Consider the following 23,108-nt stretch of genomic DNA (forward strand, 5'->3'; position numbering starts at 1 on the left):
CTGTTGGTTTGGTAACCACAAGGTTATTAGTTTGACTCCCTGTGGGAACAGCTAATTGGCCTTCTTGGTTTGAATTGATCACTTATGAACAACCTAAGCTGGTTTACCTCCTCGTGACCTTTTGCTGGCTAAGTTTACTCAGTGCACGCTCTCGAGTAGTGGCTACGGGTTTTCTTCGTCATTCAAAAAAAGAAAAAGAAAGAAAAAGGGTATTTGCACTTCTTATAATTAGAAACACCAGAAACTGCTTCATAAATGGACAATTTGTATGTCATTATTAAACAAACCTAGTGCCCTGTATGACTAATAATTCAATGAATAGTTGCAACACATACAGCTGTTAGGATCTCTTGGGGAGTCTGAGAGTCTCACAGTTCATCATGCTTGTTTGAATTTCGCAATGGAACTTCGGGCTGGTGTTCGAGAAGGTACCTTACAGCCAATGAAGCCTGCAGTGCAGCGCCATAAGGAAGGGCGTCTTCGTTGACCTTGAAATAGGGCGAGTGCGCTGATGCAAGGTTTTCCCCGGTTTCATCCTGCAACCCAAGCAAGTACATATAACCAGGCATCACTTGCTGATAAAACGAAAAATCTTCACCCCCCATCCGCATTTGAGCATCTTTAACACGAGAACTTCCCAGCAGATCAGCTGCAACTTTGTGGAAGTACTCGTGCAAATCTTTGTCGTTTATGGTTGGTGGGAAAAATGGTTTCTCATCTTCATTAAAGTTCACAGTTGCATTGCACCTCTGCACAGCAGCTTGCCTTACAATTACCTGTCAGCACAGATAGTAAGATTTCTGTCAGAGAAGCACAGCTGAGAGAATATTTGCATATGTCAATGAAAAATAAGACAATAGAACTAATTTGCTTTAACATGCAGCCATAAACTAGGCAAAAAAGTGATGAAAGTGAAAAGTTTGAAGCATTCATGGAGTCTATATGGACTAATATGACAACATGGTACCAAAAACATAGTACAAGTTTAAGCACAACCTCCTCAATGCGCTTCTTGAGCTGTGCAAAGACCTTCTTTGAGAAGGCGCGGAAAGTTCCACCGATAGTAACAGAATCAGGAATGACATTAAACGCGCCACCCCCTTGGAAATGACCAACCGAAACTACCTGCACATGTGAAAAAAGATATTCAAAGGCTATATTCCTTTTGAAATATTATAGAAGAAAAACAAAAGGCAGAACTAAAATGGTTATGGCTTCTCAGATCTGTTACAAAGCAGAGGTAACCTTCCATACATAACACGAAAACTACATTTCAGGCACCAAGTTATATGGTTCCTTGAGGCATGAGGGAAGGAGTGAAGAAATGCATTTAGAGGAGAATCCTAGTGGCCTATACTTGCCTCAATGACGGTCTTCAGGCATCGAGTTATATGGTGAATATTCCTTAAAATAAAGTATAAGCATGTGTAACATATTATATTGACAAGATTAAGTATAAACATAAACAATACTCTCCATTTAAGAATCCACGAGCCAAACTCTTGCAACTTGCTTACATAATACTTGGTGATATTGTTAGTATAAGTTCATCAAATCACCATCACAGATGGCACAGTAAATATGACTACTGGATATAGCTAACAGCAGAGAGGAGCATATGTTTCCACCAACCGAAACAATGGCTTCCATAATAGCATCCAAATAGTCACTTGTGTTACAAGAGCTACTTTGTATTAATCAAGTGTGTGTGTTACAATTGGAATTGCAACTAACATAGTAAAATGTAGAATCTGTTTGTGAACATACAGTGGTCAAGGAAGCTTAAATGCTTGATGATATCGAGATTTGAGACAAGCAGGGGACATACCTGAGAGTCTAAAGGATCAGCTTCTCGAGAAACAAGATGTTGTAAGCTGACTATCACATTTGATGCGGCAAGAATTGGGTCGATTGAATGCTGAGGAATAGCAGCGTGCCCGCCTTTTCCACTGATTACAGCTTCAAAGAAGCCACTCCCCGCGAAGATAGGTCCAGCTCTGGATGCCACTTCACCCAACAGCAGATCAGGATCCACATGAAGAGCAAAGATTGCCTCAACGTTTTCCAGTGCTCCAGCATCTAGCATTTTCTTACCCCCACCACCTCCTTCCTCTGCAGGTTGGAAAACAAGAACAACTGTTCCCTGTCAAAAGCATTACACGCATTATTTCAGATATCAAAAAGTGGGATTTTTAATGAGCAGTTAAGACCCGGGGGAATTATTATGTAAGTATCTAGGATATGTCCCTGCTACTACTAAGGCAGAGAAACATATGGAGACTGATTAAGATAAATCTTTTGAGAAACAGAAATAATTGCAATAACATGCAATGCTCTTTCATTTTGAATGAAATCAGGGAAATCCATCCAAACAACTAGTAGGCCATATAATAGTTTTGAATGAAGCTCGGTATAACAGACATCAAATGATTAAGAATCAAACCTTCAACATTTGTTTATGTTCTTGAATAATCTTGGCAGCACCAAGAAGCATTGCAACATGTGCATCATGTCCACAACCATGCATCTTTCCATGGATTTTACTCTTGTGCTCCCACTCCACCATTTCCTATGGAATCTTAAACTCATTAAATTTAAGCACCAGTGTTGCCATATTTAAGACAATGATCTCTTCTGCTTAAATTCACATCTATCTATATTGATACACTCTAATTACCATAAAGAACCAACAAAGATTCCCATCACACAAGCTTAAAGAACAAAGTCAATCACAGAGACTGTAAACAATACAATACAATACAATACAAAACAAACCAAACAAATTAAGCAGACCTGCATAGCAAGAGCATCCATATCTGCTCTTAATGCCACAAAGGGAGGCTTCCCAGAACCAATGTATCCAACCACACCAGTCACAGCAAATGGATGCTTGTAGGGAATCCCCAGTTCATCCAACTTCTCCCTGATAAGCTTACTGGTCTCAAATTCCTCATACCCCAACTCAGGATTCTCATGTATCTTCCTCCTAATCCCCACCATCCAATCAAAGACCTCAGCTTTCTTGGCGAATTTGAAAAAAATCTTGGGGATCTCCTGGGGGGTCAGTTCAAACTCTGATGAAATGGGTATGAGAGAAAACAAGATATGAACAGAAATCAGGAAAACCAATTTGGAGAAACCCATGATCGGCGACCGGATTGAAAAATCGAAGCCAAGAAGGGATAGAAAAAAGAGGGGATTTTTGAGTATATTTATATTTAATTATTTATATATATACATGCGTATGCATTGGAAAACACAGTAGAATAGTTGGTCAGCTTCAGGTTGATGCTGAATTTGAGAACGGGGAAAACGTGGGATTTTATTACAACATTGAATTGTATCGTATTTGGTCCGTCGCAAGTTTCTCTTCAGATGGACAGACTGTTTGCTGACTGCTGCCGCCGCTAAAAGCCTAAAACTGTTCCCACCTCCACTTTCCTCACGTGCATTTTATTGCGCTTGGGAGTGAGTGTTCCACTTCTCATTTTTTTTCACTTTTCACTTTTTACTTATCATTTACTCCTTTTTTTTTTATTTTTTTACTACAATCTAGTCAGGACCCTCAATTTTTTAGGGTCTAATTATAATATATATTATATAGATTAGTTCAAATGCGGGCAGATCTTAACATGTGGTCAAACTATTAGGTATGTAAAAGCGTACCAATAGTGTTAAGAAACGCACAACAAAGAAATGTATCAATGCGTTACAAAGAATTGCACCAATGCAGCACAAGACGCACCATTACATACGCATCACCATAAAACGCAACATTAGATAGGCATAAACACACCACACAGTGTTTGGGAACGCACTATTAGCTGTGGTGAGATTTGGTGCTTTTTTTTTGTGATGCGCTTTGTGGTGTGTTGGTGCATTTCATTGTTGTGTATTTCTTAATACAGTTGATACGTTTGTGCGTATCTAATGGTGCGACCGTACCGATAGCAAGTTAAGGTCTAGCCACAATAGAACTTGATCATATATATATATATGTGTGTGTGTGTGTGTGTTATATAAGCCGATGCAACGCATGATAATTTGGGCCACTTTGTGATTTATTAATTACCATGTTTCAGTAGGTTGAGAAAGTAGCTATAAACAGATACTACATTGTAACAGAGTCAGTAGTACTCAAAAATAAAAATTGCCATGTTTCCTATTTTACTAACATTTATTTTTCATATTCAAATTTTGTGAGACTATAATGTTATAAAAGCAATCACAAATTATAATTTTGAATAATTTACAGAAACTCTTTTGGCTCAATGTAATCCAAAAAGGTCAGTAATTTTTTCCCTTTTCAGTTTATGCATACAAATCTTGTATCATTTCTATTTATTCAAAGGTATCACTTATTACCTAAACAAACTAGCACTAGATATGCCTAATTCTAGCACTCCTAGTACAAAAAAAGTATTCAAGAATGATAAAAGCCTTATCCAAATGTGTGCCAAAATCTTTGCATTTTCTTGAATGTAATGAAATCATATACTGGGCCATTAATGCACAAGTCTTTTCACATCCCTTCAACCTCTCTGCAGGAGCCTCACAGTTCTTCTTCTTCCAAAAAGTTGAATCCCCAACTCCAAGGCCCCACAGTTCTGCAGGAGCCTTAGAGTTCATCATGCTTGTTTGTAACCCGGGATGGAACTCCCGGCTGGCGTTCAAGAATGTAAGTCGCTGCCAACGACGCCTGGAGAGCAGCGCCATAAGGAAAGGCGTCCTCGTTAACCTTAAAATACGGGGAGTGTTCTGATGCAGCTTTTTCATCTGCAGCAGCTTCATCCTTCAACCCGAGTCCATATATGCAACCCGGAATAGCTTCCTGATAAAATGCAAAATCCTCGCCCGCCATCATTGGTTTGTGGTCCTTAACGTGAGAACTTCCCAGCAAATCGCCCGCAACTTTCTGGAAATGCTGGTGCAAGTCCCTGTCGTTAATGGTGGGTGGGATGAAGGGCTTTTCACTTTCCAGAAAGTTAACCGTCGCATTGCACCTCTGCACAGCGGCTTGCCCGACTATTACCTGTCAGCGTGGATGACAGATACAGCTAAGAGAACATTTGTGGATTTTGATGAATCAAAAGAGGTCACAACAATAATTTCCGCTAACATGAAGCCATTTACTTCCCAAAAAACGTGATGAATATGAAAAGTTTAAAACTATGAAACACATGGTAGTAACTTTCCTCGGGCCTACCTGACAATTGACACCATCAAACACTCTTCACCTTTCCAAAAAGTGGTATGCAATTCATAACTTTAAAGATAACGAAAGCATATAATAAAGATATACATGTATACAAACACTTTGGAGTATGGACTATATACAATTATGTACAATGATCCTAGCCTTGTTCACAAGTTTAAGCATTACCTCCTCGATACGCTTCCTGAGCTGTACCATGCCCTCCCTTGAGAAGGCTCGGAAAGTTCCACCAATAGTAACAGAATCAGGAATAACATTAAACGCACCGCCTCCTCGGAAATGACCAACTGTAACTACCTGCAAATGTGAAAAGGAGACGCCTAACTAATTCAGAAGCTAAAATGGTAAAAGCTTCTCAGTTCCCATTCAAAGCAGATTAAGTATCGCATTCACTTCATATGTAAGATTATAAGACTGAAAGCTATGTGTCAGCAACGGTTGGGACCCAAATGTGGTGCTGAGACGTTCGAGGATGCAGGTGAGGAGTGAAAAAAGGCTATAAGTTGAGGCTAAGCTATTACTGATGTTGAATTGCACGAGCTGTTTTGTATTAATCAAGTGTGTCACAATCGGAATTGCAAATAATGTAGCAAAATATCCATTAAAAGCCGGGTATGATAAAGGGGGATTTTATTGTGGGCATAGAGTGGTTGAATAGGCTCAATATATTTTCTGAGTTACACACAAAGACATGAAGCATAGGAATGTGCACAGAAACACATACCTGAGAGTCTAAAGGATCAGCTTCTCGAGAAACAAGATGCTGTAAACTGACAATCACATTTGATGCGGCAAGAATCGGGTCTATTGAGTGCTGTGGAATAGCACCGTGTCCCCCTTTACCACTGATTACAGCTTCAAAGAAGCCGCTCCCAGCCAAGAACGGCCCGGGTCTCGATGCAACTTCACCCAATCGCAATTCAGGTTTCACATGCAGAGCAAAGATTGCCTCAACGTTTTCCAGTACTCCAGCATCTCGCATTTCCTTAGCCCCAGCACCCACTTCCTCTGCCGGTTGGAAAACAAGAACAACCGTTCCCTATCAAAAGTATTACAAACAGACTATTTCAGGTAACAATATAACGATATCAAAATACAGATATTTTTACTCGGGATATATCTTATAGCTAAAATGACCACTTGGGCAGACAACACAAGGGCACTGACTAAGATGAACCCTACAAATAAATAGAAGTAATTGCAATAGATTGCGATCCTCTTTCCTTACGAATGAATTCGGGGAAAATCCATTCAAACAACTAACAAGCCATAAAGTCGTTTGAAATCAAGAACATTATAACAGACACTATACTTACTGCGACACAACTAATACAGACAGCAAAAACAGTGGCTTTGCAAATGATTAATAATCAAACCTCTAGCATTTGTTTATGTTCTTGAAGAATCTTGGCAGCACCAAGAAGCATTGCAACATGTGCATCATGTCCACAAGCATGCATCTTTCCAGGGATTTTACTCTTGTGCGCCCACTCCACCAATTCCTATGAAAATTTAAACCCATTAAATTTAGGCACTCAATTACTGCACTTGGCAACATTGCCATATATAAGGCATTGGTATCTTTGCCTACACGAGTAGTTCAATTGGTTCCTGGATGGTACATTGTGGGCGAGGACACATGATCAAACCTGGAAGCCACAGTGTGGAATTACAGCTAATGTGGTGGCTCCTTGTGAGCACCAGGCACGGGGTCATTCCAACTAATGGGTCGCTAAGTCAATGTGATTCACCGCACTATCCCGTGGGGCCCTGGGTAGATTGTGGGCAAGGGCTAGACAATGGTCTCTTATGCATAAATTCACATCTATATTGATACACTATAGTATAATAAATTAACACAAAGATTCTCATCACACAATCTTAAAGAACAAAGTCAAATCACAGGGAATATAAACAATACAAACCAAACAAATTAAGCAAACCTGCAAAGCTAGAGCATCCATATCTGCTCTTAATGCCACAAAGGGAGGCTTTCCAGAACCAATATATCCAACCACACCAGTTCCAGCAACTGGATGCTTGTAGGGAATCCCCAGCTCACCCAGCTTCTCCCTGATAATCTTACTGGTTTCAAATTCCTCGTACCCCAACTCAGGATTCTCATGTATCTTCCTCCTAATCCCCACCATCCAATCAAAGACCTCAGCTTTCTTAGCCAATTTTAAAAAAATCTCAGGGATCTCTTGGGAGGTCAGCTTAAGCTCTGATGAAATGGGCATTGGAGAAAACAAGAACTGAACAAAAATTAAGAAAACCCATTTGGAGAAATTCATGATTGCTGTCCTTTCCAGCTGAGCCCGGATTCAGAAACGGTATATGCGAAACCAAAAGTATGCCTGCATAGTTACATGTGTAGTGGAAATACAGTAGAATCATTGGTCAGCGTCAATATTATTGAATTGTTTCTACAGTAATTTTGTATTGAGAAGGCAAAAAAACGTGGATTTTTACCTTAGTCAATTTTTGTCTCACCACTATTGAAGTATTGAGTGTTGAGTGATGACTGTTGGGTTTTTGTTTTTTGTTTTTTTTGAATACTACTAACTCTATTACAATGCAGTGTCTGTTCATAACTACTTTCTCAACCTATTGAACCCACCACCTCCCGTATAAAGAGACCTATTGAACCCACCACCTCCCGTATAAAGAGAAGGGTTTGATGCCACTGGACCACAAGGTCCTTGGCTGATGACCGTTGGGTTTAGAACTTTAGTTACATAAATCTTTTTAAAAAAATTATTTTTAGTTTTTTAAAAACCTTTTCGTTTTATTTTTTTGTTAAATATTATAGAATATATTCGGAACCAATGATAATACATGTAAATGATAAAAATCTTAACCTTCTAATCCGTATACTAAATCTTGGCGTTTATGATCCAAAAGGAATAACCAAATAGGTGAAATATAATTCTCAAACTTAAATTCTTAAAGGTCATAACATCTTATTTTTAGCCCTCTTTAAAGGGTATAATACTATAGAGTACAGTCCAAATTTATAAACGTGACCAAAAAAAAATTAATCATTATTGCGTGGACCGTAGAGTAAAGTCCAAATTTATAAAATACGTTATCTTAATTCTTGGCTCCATTTTGTGTACTCTGTTCTTATGCATTTATGCCTTTCCCTTATATTTTAAAATTTAAAAAAAAAAAAAAAAGAGGTAATAATAATCCAAAGAAAAGCTTGTGTCTTTTTTAACATTTTCCCACTTCAAAGAAAAAAAAAGGCTAAAAATTATCCAATGCATAAACTGATGCTCATAAACTATAGAAACATATTAAAAGCTTTAGAATCAGAGGGTAAACTATTGGTTACAGCAAGTAAAAATGTAAAACTCATGCCAGTTGATCCCAGGCCAAAAGTTGCCATAAGTCTCAACAGCTCAATACAAGTATACAAATCATCATCATTATAAAACTCCACCCCAAAAAAGCAGTGCAATATTCTGCAGAGCACTAAAAATAGTCCAGCCCTCCAAAATCATGAATGGGAGGATGATACTGATTTCTCGGCTAGATAGTGCTCAAGCATATCGTCCTCATCGTCTACAAAAAAATAAATAAATAAATAAATAAAAATAAAAATGAAGCTAGTGTTACTTTGGTTCAGAGACAGAAGAGGATAGTGTAAAAGTGAGAAGGCGAGGAGAGAGTGACCTTCGAAGTCTTCATCGTCGAAATCAATGTCTTCTTCGCCTTCATCAGATTCTTCAGCAACAGCTGTTGCACCCTTCTGTAGAGAACAAATGAGAAACTGATATAGCTTACATATTGTTATTGATTGTTGAATGTTGGGGTCGTTTGGTTAGGACGAATAAGTGGGGTAGTATTGTTAGCCCTGTCTCGCTATTTCTCTAAACCTAATATAGGGCTTTCAATCCAGGCCCAATCAATCCCATCTTTTTTTTTTTCCAGACTGACAATCAAGTCTCATAATACCCCCCCTACCCCCCCTTATCCCGTCATTAGAACCAAAAGACCACTGAATATACTAACCACCATTATAACCTATGCATGGACTGAGCTTGACAGTCAATTCTTTATCCAGTTCTAAGCAGCATAAACATCAAAAGTTTCAGTTTCAATTTTATAATGTGGTTCTTCCCTGTTATGAGGATTCTTGGTGAAATAAAGCAAAGCAAGCATTGGCTTTATTTCTTTGGATCAGGTTTAATATAGTAGTTACTAAATGGTTTATTGGAAGGAGGAAAGCAAAAAAAAATAAAAAATACCGAAGATGCTCTTCCACTTTCAAACCATTGTCTGCCTGACAGCCTCTTTTCCTTGGGTGCTGAAAGGGCAGAATCCGGCATTAACCTGAACATTCAACATTGTAAATTTATTAGGACCATACTACTGAAAGCAAATGATAGTATGATTTCTAGAAATGTCACCACAGAATCAACAAGAATGCAACACTTGATTCTAAGCATATACTTTGCAAAAAGGTTAGCCTTGGTCAGTGTAATGCACTAATGCATGCCACTTTCATGATATCCATCTTGACTGGAATAATTTAAAAGCATTTGTTGAATAGCTAATAAACTAAGCAACAACTGGTATATTGTTTGGAAAATTATATCTCGGGTTCCTATTCACCTTGCTCTCTCTGCCCCTGCCCCGCCCCCAAAACAAACCTTCATCAGACTGTGACTGTGAGAAATGTTTGTGTACCAACACTGCAAACATACTACTGTTCACTGCCTTTGAAATAAATGTAATAGCAACTGTACAAGAGAGATTCACCCTACTTGGCTCTTTCCAGGGCTAGTTCAGCCTCATATCTTTCTCTCCATGCCGTGAATGTTTCAACAGTCACTGGTTCTCCATGTGGCACAATTACCTGAAATGAAAATAGAGTGAGATCAAGTTTGAAGCGAATTAGATTTAGGTCAACTGACAATGTTAACAAGTGAAGAACACAAAAATAGATAATGATGAAAATATACTGTTAATGCAGAACTGAGACACCAAAATTAAATTTGAAATGTCAGAAACTTATTGAAGGAAAGACTTATATTTATACTTATAATAAAAGGTTACACTACAACTTTATCCTTCAGATTCTGTTTACGAAGCCAAAATCGAAGTAGAAGGAAAAGAGAGGCAGTTCCTCAAGTCAGGCAAAAAGGAGACCCAAGATAAGTAAGAGGATATAACCAAGGCTTGCTTGAAATATTTTCTTTACCACTTCAAATGTTAGGCAAATTCATGGACAACCCAATCCTCAACTGATGTTAACAGTCTATGAAATGATAATAAGCACACAAGCAAAAATTTATTATAGAACCTTTTCAAGGAATACAATCAAAGTATATGAATTTGAGTTCAGGAACCAGTGGCATTCAAGATTTGATTAAAGCACAACAGAAAACCAAACCGTAAACCTGAAGCAAACTTGTAGTTGAACTAAAGAGAAGATTAATGAGTCAAGCAAATATTTACCATTCTGATTTAGACCCATATCAGTTGCATTTCACAAATTTTGAGTAAACATATCTATACATGCAGTCTTGTGCGAGGATTGCATATTTCATGATGCAACAGATTGGAAAACTATAATGTATACCTCATCTTTTGCCACTTCATCTTCTCCAGCATTTTCATCATCACCATCCTGAGCAAATAGTTCAGATAGCCACTCTTTTGCTGACGTGACCAATGTGTAGATCATTGCCATACCAAGATTCTCAGTTGCCTGTAGAATACAATCACATAGCAGCTCAAGGAGCATCAGAAATTACAGTGATGCAAACTGTAAGTTGAACTGGTTAAAGGCAATAACCAAACATTTTCAATAAATTAAGTGTACATTGGCCCCATCTAGCTCTCTTGTTAATCTAATTTACCCGTCAATCCTTTGTTTCAACAATCAGGAAAGATTTCAGTCATGCTTCTTTGATTTCATTAAAGGTGATAAGTTTTTGCAGAAACAATATTCAGAATGCATTGGAAAAGAACAGAGATGTACAATCTACCTCTTGCTCTAGCTTTTCTTTCAAAATTTTAAGGTCTCCAGAGTGGATTCCCTTTAAGCTGAAATTACCATAAAGAAGTATTAATGGTATTAAAACACATCAATGTTATGCAATTTAAAAAATAAAATAAAAACAATAATTTTGTCTGACATGGGTATCACACTAAAAATTTGGTGTCCATTCTTTCTAGATGCAAACACCATGTTAAAAGAAGAAAGGTCCTCAGAAGTAATGCATGCAAAGCATGGTGATTATGCCATAAGCTTGATGGCCTTGAATTGGTAGATAAACATGGAAACTGTGAACCCTTGGGAGTTGGGCCCATAAATGGACAAGCCAAAAAGATACTTCAAAAGTTATATATTGATATGTGCATAATAAGCATTTAGCTAGTACATTTTTTCATTTTTTGGCAAGTAAAAGTATGTATATCTTACCTTTGGACATTCAAAAGTGGGGGCTCATCGGGATACTTTTCAGTGTGTGAGAAAATTAAAGCAAGTCGAACTGCAGAAACAGTTTGGTATATGCATTAAATTCAAAACAATAGGCAGAATAAAATAAGCATAATACAGCAATTTGAGGTCTCCAGGAAGTCACTTTAGAAAAACCTGATGAATTTGTTGGTTCATCTGCTTCCTCCTCCTATAAAACATGTATCAGGTTTATAAGAAATTAAGAATACTGACGGTAAAACAAATGACAATAACAACAAAAATTACAGCATTGGCAGAATTCAAGGCAAACCACAAGAACCATGACAAAAGGTGTTCAAACCAATTTACTCCTTTTTTAAAACTAAAAGATCAATTATGAAACTTTTAGAATGAAATATTCATAAAACACTTAAACAATATATATACCTGAGGAGATATAGCAATTTGAAAGCACCTACTGGATGTGCTCAGCCCACTTTCACCAGGGTGAATTTCTGGAACATAAAAAACCACAGTATATTATTCATGAGACTTAAACAACTTGGTGCGCACCAAATTAAGCATCGTGAATATCATGAATAGTCAGGCACAAACCCTTGAAGTCATCCATAAGGATAGCTTCTAAAGCTTCTATTTCCATCTCTTGTTCCTGCACATAATCTGATCAAGAGTTCAATGTCAGATGCATATAGTAGTTCAAAATAACTTAAGCCCTAGTCAATAAGCTAATACTATGCATTATTGTTTGTCAAAGTGAACTGGTCGTTATTCTTTCTCATTTGGATAACAACAAAAGGTTGATAAATGTATTCATTCAGTGACCCCGTGCTAAACAATCAAAAGTCATGACTCATAATAAGCATTTCACACAACTTTCAGTCCCTTGCAAACCATTCACTCTCCATTCACATATTTACTACAAATTCAAATTCAGCAAAGAAGTAAGAAAGCTTTAGCTGGATTTTATACTTGAAACACAATAAACACACCAACTTCAACAAGTAGACATTGAAGTTTAGTAATAAACCCTACAGACACAAAAAACCACCAAAATGAAAAACAACATAATTAAGCACAACCACGGTGAAATTCACACTATAATTTGCGGCGCATAATTTTGCATCTAAAATAAAAGTTTATAGCTCATAAACAAACAAGATTCAATCCTTCCCGAGATTACCGGTCATGGTTGCTTTCTGCTCCTGCTTTAGTACAGTTACTCAATGCGAAGAACAGCGATTCTCGACACTGATACACACTGGACTAAAACCTAACGAACGCCCCCTTTTGGTTCAGTAATGTTATTAGCTCAAGCATATGAGCATCGATCACAGGACTTGTCTTCTAGATGGATCAGCTACTGCCGTTGATCGAAATCGTGTCCCTCGATAAATTTCAAAATTTCTCCCTCACCCTTCCAAATACTGGTAATTATGCAATCTTCCCGATATATTTACTTATTTGTGTTATTGCCTGCAATATAAGTTTTAAACCCTAAATTTAAAACCCTTCACCACTCTCATTGCTCTTGCTTTGGAGGTTGGTGGATGGAGCAAAATGTATCTTAATTGGCCTACATGTCTCAAAATACTTGTATAATCAAAGTTTATAAACTTATATTTGGGTTGATTAACCAATTTAATTGTGATTATATGAAAGGAAATAAAAGTAAATGAGTATAAGAAATAAAAGTATAATGACCTTTATATAGACCTAAAATATTAATTTTGATTATGAATTTGACCCGAATCGTTTAATCACGATCCAACTATAAAACAAGAAGATAAACATACATAACGGGTCAAAATCGATGAATATTTCCTATCAACATAAATATACTTCATTAGATTATAATTGTCATTTTCGCATACAAATAAACTCTTTTGGTTTTTTAACCCAATGGGGTAGCTCAAGTGGCAAGTGAGCTCTCTATGTGGGGAAGAATTTTGGGAGAACCCGTGTCCAATTCCCACAAGTGACGATTTCCATTGGGCCATGATATGTCATTAAATGACATCATATTTGTGCTTGTTTATGCTTGCTTTTTATTCAAATATTATGTAAAGGAATGTGGAATAACTCTTAATTTGTTGCATTTTGTTTGAAGGAAGAAATGACCGAGCAATGAGCAAACAAGCATGAAAAGGTGTTAATCTTTGGAGAAAACGGGGCTTTAAAGCATAAGGAAAACACTCAAGGGGACACCGGAGAACAAAGGAGCAAAACGAAGGCGTGGAAGTCATTGTGAAGAACTCACGCTGACACTCACACCGTGAGTCCTCAGTGTGGTTTCTGATCAGAAACTCACGCTGAGACTCACGGTGTGAGTCTCAGTGTGAGTGCTAATCAGAAACTGATCATTGAACTCACACTGACACTCACACCGTGAGTGTCAGCGTGAGTCTCAATGATCAGTTTCTGATCATTGAGACTCACGGTGGGACTCACACCGTGAGTCCCACCGTGACTTCCTACCCTGAAGGCTACGAAAATGCGCGAATTTGGACTATAAATACCTCTTGGAAGTTAATTTTTGAAATACTTTTGAATTTCTAAACACCCCTTTTAGTTTTTCTCTCTAGGAAACTTTAGGAACACTTCCCACACTTGCAATCTATTGTATTTACACAATCTACATCAATTTCCAGATTATTTCTTTTCAATCAAATCATCAAGTTAAGTTTTCTATTTCCTATTTTTGCATTTATATTTCTTAAAGTTTCTTTTGAATTCCATGTTTATTATTTCAATTGCTTATTGCTTTACATTCCAAATATGAATACTTAAACATATTTAGGATTTGAATTGAACTTCCTTGATGTATGAATCCCAATATGAATTAAATTGCATAAATTAGGTTTTGTATTGTCTTAATGTTGAACTTGCTTATGAATTGCGTAGAATTGAATTGACTCTTCATAATTATGGCCAAATTATGCAAGAGATGTTTGAAATTGGTGTTCCACCTATGAGAATAGGGCTATACCATAGCCATACCTCCCATATTTCTTACTCACCTTTGAGAAAAGGGAGTTGGAAGGAAATAGGCACACAAAGTGTTTGTTAAAATGCCTCTTCTAGCCAAGTTGCCATGAGAATGGGACTTAGGATTAGTTGATAGTCCAATTGATCACGAGAGTGACATTGACACTTAAACCATTTCCCCAAGTTCATCATCTAGACTTACATAACTTAATCTTTGGACACAAGGGATTTTATGCAAGGATGTTTGATTCAAATCTCTATTTCATTTATTACCTTTTAATTCACTTACTTGTTCTCCTTATTGATTTCTTAAACATGAACTACTCAAATATGTTTAGGTTAGCTTTCAAACACTGCATGAACCCGTGCTTAACCCCTTATTACTCAAACTCCCATTAAGCCATTCCTTGAGGACGATACTCTTAAATTTTAATCACCACTAAAATACAACTATCAGGCCAGCTCCCGCGAACATGGGTGGATTGAAAGACCCTGTAAATTTAATTTACCAAAAAAAACTCTTTTGGTTTTTCCTACAGCCTGTTTGGTTCGCTAAAAAATATTTGAAGGAAATGGAATTCAAATTCTAATGGAAAACAAATTACCCAAAAAATATTTGAAGGAAATGGAATTCAAATTCTAATGGAAAACAAATTACCCAAAAAATATTTGAAGGAAATGGAATTCAAATTCTAATGGAAAACAAATTACCTGAAGGAAATGGAATTCAAATTCTAATGGAAAACAAATTACCAGGAAATAGATTTCATGGAAATAGATTCCATTGTTTGGTTGGTGGAAAAGAAATTATCGGAAATATGAATTCCATTGTTTGGTTGAATTTTGAATGGTAAGTAATTATGAATATAAAGACCAATATGCCCTTAACAATTAATAGTGATAATATATTATATTATTATTGATGAGGGTAAAATAGTCTACTTGCTCAAACTTTCTTCCCAAACTCCATGGAAAACAAAATATCACCTTCCATCTAAGAATTTGTTTTCCTTAACTTTTGGGAACTCAAGTTCCAATGAAAAACATTTTCCATCTAACCAAACAATAGAAAATCACGTTTTCCTCCACTTCATGGAAAATCTTTTTCATACAACCAAACACCACCTAAGTGTTGGGGTGTGTGTGCAATTCATGATAAATTGAAGGGCAGGTTTCGGTCACCATTAGCGGGTCCCACGAGGGGAACAGGTGCAGATTTGCTAATATACAACGTGTCGTGCCGAATCGCAACGCCCTAATTTTCCATATTTTCCCCCCACGCTTAGAAACATGAATAAATAAATAAATAAAATCAGAAATAATATTAATTTTCCCACTCGTCACTTCCTTTCTCTCTCTATATCTCTCTCTCCAAGGGAGTTCAGAGTTGGAGCCTGGAGGAGTGCTCTCTCTCTCTCTTTCTCTCTCTTTGTGTTGGAAAAAAGATACCAAAAGGTACGTCCGATTCCGATCCATTTGAAAAACAGTACCCCACTCCTCTGCTTCGTCTTTCTTCGTCATCAACAACAACAACACTCTTCACAGACACGCAGCCCCCCCATCCCTCTCTCTGTCACTCTCTCCTTCGCATTTTTCCTTCTTCATCTGCGAAACTAAAAGAAAAGAACAAAAAAATCCCAAGAAAATCCGCGCTAGCTATCCGGGATGGAATCAAAACGAGGACTTGTGAATCTGAATGAACAGGGAAATTTGGGTTTTCGAGTATTTTTGTTAAAATAAGGAAAAACTTATTAATTTTTGGTTTTTTTTTTCCCGGAAAAAAAGTTTTTAGCCTCGGTTCTTTGTCTTCCCCAGATCTATCTTTCTTTCCCTATCGGTTTCCTCATTTTCTGGGCTCGATTTTTTTTTTTTTTGGAATAAAAAGTGTTTCGAGTATTCGTTTTCTTCCCGTGTTTGCCTTTGCGGTGCATTTGAGGTTTAAAATTTGCTTTGTCTTTTCTTAAAAATAAAAAAAATAAAAAAAAGGGTATATACATTTTCCTCCTTTTGGGAGGTCGGTGGAGTTTTTGTGCTCAGGAATGCTTGGTTGAGATTGAGCTTTTGAGGAATTTTTATTTTTATTTTTTCCCCATATTAGTGGCTGCGATAAGAGGGATGGGGAGTTCTGGGGAGTCTAGCGCTAAATCCATTGATGCATCGGCTGGTGGGTTGGTCTGGGTCCGCCGGAGAAACGGTTCGTGGTGGCCAGGTCGGATTTTGGGGCTGGAAGAGTTGCCGGAAAACAGTACGATTTCTCCAAGATCAGGGACTCCAGTTAAGCTCCTTGGAAGAGAGGATTCAAGTGTGTAAGTTATTTTACCTCTTCTTTCCTCATTTATTTATTGTTTTACATAGACTTCCGGTGGAGTTTTTGTTTTGTATCATTAAATAAATTAATGCTTTAGTTCAGAAATCAGAATTGCAACTTCAATAGCATGCCCCTTATCACCTGATTTAATTTGCCACACTTGTATTTTGGAGGAGCTCTTATTCTTTTGTGCACACTAGGTGATTTGTGTGGATGAATCAATCCTGTGTACTGACTGTTAGTACACAAGTTTGACTTTGTGTATGAACCAGTGTCCCCTGCCCTGTCAAATTTGGATTAACCAATAAAGCAGAAAGAAAGGAAATGTTAAGAGCTATCCTCAGCTAAAGCCCTTCTGATGCCCATGTTAGTTCTTAGGATTTGGGGTTGTAAGGGAGATAGACTCATAGGATTTGATTAAACAATCAGGTTTGAGGGTAATGTATGTGGTGCATAATGCCCGGGTTTAGCTGTTAAGTGCTCACTGCCATGTGATATTCTCCATTCATCTTCATTCACACTATAGGATCATCTTGTCATTTGTCAAATCACTTCTATCCTGACTTGGCCCTATTGTAGGTGTCATATGCATGATGCACCATGCCTGCTTGATATGCCAACCTGGTAGATTAGTGTATTCTTTCAACTCAATATCTGTCATGTGCAAGTGCCTGCAGATAAGTGTTATTGCATTTTAGGCCGATATACTTATGTCACTTGACTTGGAATCTTGGACCAATGGCAATGGATGTTACATTCTAGGTTCTTGGATAAGGATAGTAATTAGTGACACCTCTTTAAAGATTGTGCAATGGATGTTTTCTTTATTTTCCCATGACATCTAAGTACTCTGCCTTTGTCAAGTATGAACAGTTCTTTGGTTCTGGTAGAATTGGATTGATGTTTCACATTTTAAGCGTTCCTTTATTATACTCCATACATGATATGATGAAAATTGACCAAAAAGGGAAATGGAAGTCTTTGTGAAAAAAATGAAGTTGAAATGTTTTCTTCTGTCAGTAAAAAATGATGCATTGTGCAATGTCAGTTCTTCCCGCCTCTTGTTGCTTCTTAGTAGTCATGTCCTTGTACATGTATGTTTTCTTTAGTTATGCTCATGCTAATATCCCCTGACATGGTTTCAGTTACCAATGCCTGAAAAACTATTTCTGTTCTCTAGTATTATTTCTTAGCATTCTAAAGCAGCTGATAAATCATAAATGGTGCTAAAGTGGGAGAAACTGTTTCCAACATATTTCAAAGATTCCCCTTAAGGAATAGCATGTAGCTTGTGGTGGACTTGAAGTGCTTTCATGTTGCAAACTATTATAATAATAGTTCTTTCTATGTTCTGCTCAATATGAATCATATCTGTATATAATGTTTGTCTGGCAAGTCTGGTTAAGTAACTCACTGCATCAACAATTGCATTGAGCTGTTGAGCAAATTAAGTTCCTTTGAGTTTATATATTTAGAATTACAAATACGATTTTAAGAATTGAAAAGTGTGGAGTTTAAAATTGTATGTTGTGTCAGGGACTGGTATAATCTTGAAAAGTCTAAGCGAGTGAAAGCTTTTCGTTGTGGGGAGTATGATGAATGTATTGAGAAAGCCAAGGCTGCAGCAGCTAACGCTTCTAAGAAGGTTGTGAAATATGCCCGCAGAGAAGATGCTATTCTTCAGGCACTTGAGATTGAAAGTGCTTGTCTTGGAAAAGATCATCCCAATTCTTTTTCAAGATTAGATGAGCAAGATGGAGTGCAGCATCTTGTTGAGGAGTTACCTAATTCACCGCATCATCATGAAAAAGGTGCAAATATGGATGAAGATTGTAGTAGTTCCGAGGACAATTCAAGTTCAGCACCAGCATTATCTCGATCTGGTGTATCCTTTGAGGAGACAAATAGTATTAGTGCTTCTAAAGAGCAATCCGTGCAAGGTAGGAGGAGGCGAACCCCGAATGATTCAGAGGACGATGTCACTGAAGGAGCTAAACGAATGCGAGGACTTGATGACTTAGGGATGCAGGTGGTGCAGTCACTGAAAAGAAAGAGATCTCAGGTGGCACATGTTCACGAATTTCTGAAGAAGAAAAGCCGCCGTCGTACTTTGATGAAAGTTTTGGAGAGTACTGCCTTGGTTTCTGTTCCTGTTGTTTGTGAAGGAATTCCCAGTCCAACTGGATCAGGTTTTGCTGGAACCTTGCATAACAATACATCAGACAATGGAGGAATTGTATGTGAAAATGGAACACTCAAGGCATCTGGGCATACTTGTGGATCTCCCCTTGTTAAATGCAAGCAGGAGAATGACATTCAGAGCATTCCAGAGTTGCCCGAGGATGGTTCTTTAGACTCATTATTCGATGTTCCATTTGTGACAGAAGAAAAACATTCTGGAGGTAATTATGGCATAACTTTTCAGTTTCTTTCTCATAACTTTTTGGAGAGAATTTTTCCTGTATGTACTTTGGTTTTTGTTGCCTTAGATATATTGATCTTATTCTTTTTTTGCATTCATTTTATCATCAGGCTTGTCCCCAATTGTATCTATTGCATCTCAGAAAGCTCAGCCCGGTGCTGGAGCACAATCTAGTCAAAGCAGCCAAGTTGAAACCACGTCATTAGGGAATGATGAGCTTAACGAGTCAGGTACAAGTTCAGGTAATCCAGAAATTCATGATATTTGCCAGAGAATGGAGAAGGGGACTTCGGAGTGGCAGTCAAAAGGAAAGAGGAACTCCAGGCACACGGGTAAAGGCAAGAAGCAAGATCCCGGAAAAATGATTAACCTGGATGATGAATTCAACGCACAGTTGGCAGGTATGAATCAAGATGCATTTGCCTTTCTTCTTTCCAAAAGTTAATTGCAATCTCACTCGTCTTCTCATTGTTTCAGAATACCCTACGTATCGCAAGTCAAAACCAGTCACAGAATTTCATGTAGAAAAGTTCCAAGGATGGAGCAGAAATAGTTCCCACAGAGAACCTCACGCAAAGGGGCCAGCAGCCGAGTTGCTGGTTCCACAGAGGTTACTGCCATACCGTCAGTCCCGTTTTGTAGTTAACCCAAAGTACGACTCGTCAGCTTTCTCTCTCAGGCACCATGTAGCAGATTCTTCACTGTTTGATGTTAACCTGGAGGTGAAATCCAGCTATCGCCCGCAACATGTTCCATACATTTCATTAATGAGCAAATTGAATGGCCAACCCATCATAGGCCACCCGCTTACAGTTGATGTATTAGAAGATGGCTTCTGTGATCAACTGCTAGCAAGTGCATCTGAAGTTTATAGCAGCAGCTTTGATTTGGACGATGACATAGGCGAGAATACTTCTGCTTTGCAAGGTGTTAGTACGGTTCATGATACCAGGCCAGGCTCGGGTGGTAGAGTTCCTCCTAAACATTCCAAATCGCACCATGGCTCAGCCTCCAAGTCATCAAAATCAAAGAAAAACGGTCTATTCTCCAAGAAGACTCGAACGTTGTCTTCATTAACTGGCTCCCACAAGCAAAGTCAAGACAAGAAACTGTCGGTACAAAAGCTTAAAGGCCCTGCCGTGGCCTGTGTTCCTTTGAAAGTAGTTTTCAGCAGAATCAGCGAAGCATTGAATAGTCCAATGAGGGCTACCCACCGAGTAATTGGAACCAGCGTCATGTGAATCCTCTCTCTCCCGGATTGGCTGGCCCGAGCATCGGGATTTGGTTCATAGAAAAATTTATTTGTCTAGACAGACTTAAACCTCTGTTGAAATCAGGGGTATCATCTCTTTGTGCTGGTGCCTCGTTCATCGGCTGCTTTAGCTCTCTGTACATAAACCATGTAACATTAGTTGAGGTGTAAAGAATGGTGATCCAAATGGTTAGGTTTTGGTGATTTTTCATAGCTGCTGATCAAATTGTTATAGGTTGATAACTCAGTTTTTAGCTCATGCTGCTGATACAGATGGAACTGGCAATGCAATTATTTGCTTTTCTCTATAATTATTCCTGTATCAGTTTTATTAAAATTTACCTTTTATTCCCTTCAAAATCACACCATCATCATTTCCAGCTTGTTCCAGCTTGTTTTAAAGATTTTACTTGAGGATTTAAATTGCAGGATGTATCTCAAATGTATTTTGATGATCTACATACCTTTAAACGTGTATAAATTGTAAACTAAATATCAATCATTATATCAGCCTTTAGGGCACAATTGAGGCTTTCAAGTATAATTAACGCACCAAACATCAACGACTATATGAACTTTTGAGACACAATAAGCACGTTCTATTAGCTTCGATGATACAAATTAATTAGTTGATTAATTTAAAGAAGAGTTAATAACATGATGATACAAATTAATTAGTTGATTAATTTAAAGAAGAGTTAATAACATGATGCAAGGTTCGACACTTCGACATGAATACTAAGTGTATAAGTATAGGATTTTTACTAGTGAATAGTCCAACTGATAAGGACTAAAATGTAATTAAGTGAAAAAACACGGGCAAATCCGGTAATTAAGTGCAACTTCCACTAAACCTCTATCGTCTAGGGTTTCAGGTCACGTTATATATCCAAATGTTCATCGTTTTCTGTCCACTGTCTCTCGCAATACCTTCCAGGCCGCCGAGCAAAATCGTTGTTGTCTCTTCTCCAATCTCTCGGTAAATAGATTTAACTTGTATGCAAATCTGCGTGTGTCTGCGCGCGTTTTTATTTTTATTTTTTTGATAATTTTCATTGTCGGATTCTTCAGAAATGGCGACGGTACCGGGGCAGCTGGTGTGGGAGATCGTGAAGAAAAATAACTCCTTTTTGGTTAAGGAGTTCGGTGATGGCACCGCTGGTGTCACGTTCAGCAAAGAGCCCAACAATCTCTGCAATCTTCACTCATACAAGCACTCTGGTTGGTCATCAAGCTCTAGTTTTTCTTTGCTTTTTTATGAACTTAATTTCTTAGGAATAATATAATTTGATGCTTTTGTGCGTTTCTGTTGTGATCCTTCTCTTGAGCATATAATATCAAAGTTTAGTGCTTTAGTATTTTAATTGGAATGCTACTATTGCTGGAATAGTGGAATGTAATGAATAATGATCTGTTTTCTTTCTCTTTTGTTGTTGGAATTACTTAATAGGATTGGCAAACACGAAAACTGTTACCATTCAGGGGGGAAAAGATCAAACTGTGCTGCTTGCTACAACAAAGACCAAAAAGCAGAACAAGCCTGCTAAGTTGCTCAACAAGTCTGTCATGAAGAAGGAATTCTGCCGAATGGCCAAGGCTGTTACCAGCCAGGTATATGCTAGACCTAATACTTCATTGAGCTCCATGGATTTTGCTAAATGTTGTGACTATTTAGTCCCATTGTGTAACTAAGGATGTGATCAGATTTGAATGATGAATAGCTGTTAGTAATGTATAATTTGAAAGTAATATATATTCTTCAATCATCTTGTTGATAGAAGTATATACTCTAACGTGGCCTGTAATTTTGGATTCTTCTTCCTAGCCTGCTTGCAATTTTGACTTTGCTGGCTGGCTGAAGCTTCATCTTAGGTCTCAAGTTTCTATAGTGTTCACTTTTGCAACTCATTTTTTATCAGGGATTATATGCTGACTGGGTAATAGCTCATTTTATGGACTTGTGATTTTGCATAGACATTGAAGCAATATAGTGATAATTGCCAAGGCAAAGGCTCTATAAATTTATAGAATTTTGATGACAGGGCTTCTTGCTTGTGATTTCAGCTTACCTCTACATGTTCAATGCCTGTTTGTTAAGTTTAAGACTGATTGTTTGCATTTCTAGTTACCTCATTATAGCAGCTGATACTGATAATCTCATTATTGCTATTTCTACTCGCCTTTGGACACAGGTTGCAGATAACTACTATAGGCCAGACTTGAAGAAGGCTGCCCTTGCAAGATTGAGCGTAGTAAACAGGAGCCTCAAGGTTGCAAAATCTGGTGTGAAGAAGAGGAACAGGCAGGCTGTATGAGCACTGCAGCATTGAAGTATCATCATCCTTTGACCATCCAGTCCAGTTTTGGATTTTGCATTTTTGTTCTCCTTTTTAACTTTCAGTTGTGGTCATTGTGGAGATAATATCATCATATTTTGAGTAATATTAGACAGTATATTTGGATCTTATACCATTCAACCCATGCTTTTAT

At 37.7% G+C, this 23,108-nt stretch overlaps 5 protein-coding genes across 7 annotated transcripts; 2 read left to right on the forward strand and 3 right to left on the reverse strand.

The window, feature by feature from the left end:
- Positions 1-201: 201 nt before the first annotated feature.
- On the reverse strand, positions 202-3,402 carry LOC116009936 (IAA-amino acid hydrolase ILR1-like 4). Its single transcript, XM_031249146.1, has 5 exons — positions 2,794-3,402; positions 2,444-2,569; positions 1,829-2,143; positions 997-1,125; positions 202-776 (listed from the first exon to the last, which is right to left on the reverse strand). Exons 1-5 carry the CDS (start codon positions 3,142-3,144, stop codon positions 369-371), a joined length of 1,329 nt encoding a protein of 442 aa, XP_031105006.1. The 5' UTR covers positions 3,145-3,402; the 3' UTR covers positions 202-368.
- Positions 3,403-4,268: 866 nt separating this feature from the next.
- Positions 4,269-7,578, reverse strand: LOC116009935 (IAA-amino acid hydrolase ILR1-like 4). Of its 2 annotated transcripts, XM_031249144.1 has the most exons (5): positions 7,159-7,578; positions 6,592-6,717; positions 5,940-6,254; positions 5,384-5,512; positions 4,269-5,032 (listed from the first exon to the last, which is right to left on the reverse strand). In XM_031249144.1, the coding sequence occupies exons 1-5, from the start codon at positions 7,507-7,509 to the stop codon at positions 4,619-4,621; spliced, it is 1,335 nt and encodes a 444-aa protein (XP_031105004.1). In that variant the 5' UTR covers positions 7,510-7,578; the 3' UTR covers positions 4,269-4,618. The 2 variants fall into 2 exon arrangements, with proteins under 2 accessions (XP_031105004.1, XP_031105005.1); XM_031249145.1 differs by lacking the exon at positions 6,592-6,717.
- Positions 7,579-8,120: 542 nt separating this feature from the next.
- On the reverse strand, positions 8,121-12,989 carry LOC116006101 (RWD domain-containing protein 1). Of its 2 annotated transcripts, XR_004095054.1 has the most exons (12): positions 12,832-12,989; positions 12,246-12,311; positions 12,078-12,145; positions 11,826-11,859; positions 11,652-11,721; positions 11,215-11,272; positions 10,806-10,934; positions 9,988-10,079; positions 9,469-9,553; positions 8,894-8,969; positions 8,651-8,782; positions 8,121-8,353 (listed from the first exon to the last, which is right to left on the reverse strand). XR_004095054.1 is itself a non-coding variant. In XM_031246378.1 (11 exons), the coding sequence occupies exons 1-11, from the start codon at positions 12,836-12,838 to the stop codon at positions 8,718-8,720; spliced, it is 750 nt and encodes a 249-aa protein (XP_031102238.1). In that variant the 5' UTR covers positions 12,839-12,989; the 3' UTR covers positions 8,472-8,717. The 2 variants fall into 2 exon arrangements, 1 of the variants encoding a protein (XP_031102238.1); XM_031246378.1 differs by lacking the exon at positions 8,121-8,353 and having other exon boundaries at positions 8,472-8,782.
- Positions 12,990-15,982: 2,993 nt separating this feature from the next.
- LOC116010367 (uncharacterized protein At1g51745-like) lies at positions 15,983-20,955 on the forward strand. Its single transcript, XM_031249745.1, has 5 exons — positions 15,983-16,091; positions 16,735-16,942; positions 18,481-19,346; positions 19,477-19,767; positions 19,844-20,955. Exons 2-5 carry the CDS (start codon positions 16,752-16,754, stop codon positions 20,605-20,607), a joined length of 2,112 nt encoding a protein of 703 aa, XP_031105605.1. The 5' UTR covers positions 15,983-16,091; positions 16,735-16,751; the 3' UTR covers positions 20,608-20,955.
- A 513-nt stretch (positions 20,956-21,468) lies between these two features.
- LOC116010601 (60S ribosomal protein L28-1-like) lies at positions 21,469-23,099 on the forward strand. Its single transcript, XM_031250084.1, has 4 exons — positions 21,469-21,597; positions 21,690-21,839; positions 22,069-22,229; positions 22,811-23,099. The coding sequence occupies exons 2-4, from the start codon at positions 21,692-21,694 to the stop codon at positions 22,931-22,933; spliced, it is 432 nt and encodes a 143-aa protein (XP_031105944.1). The 5' UTR covers positions 21,469-21,597; positions 21,690-21,691; the 3' UTR covers positions 22,934-23,099.
- The last annotated feature ends 9 nt before the right edge of the window (positions 23,100-23,108 follow it).

The sequence above is a fragment of the Ipomoea triloba genome, chromosome 2 (genome assembly GCF_003576645.1).
Source record: "Ipomoea triloba cultivar NCNSP0323 chromosome 2, ASM357664v1".
In the NCBI taxonomy this organism is placed as follows: Eukaryota; Viridiplantae; Streptophyta; class Magnoliopsida; order Solanales; family Convolvulaceae; genus Ipomoea; species Ipomoea triloba.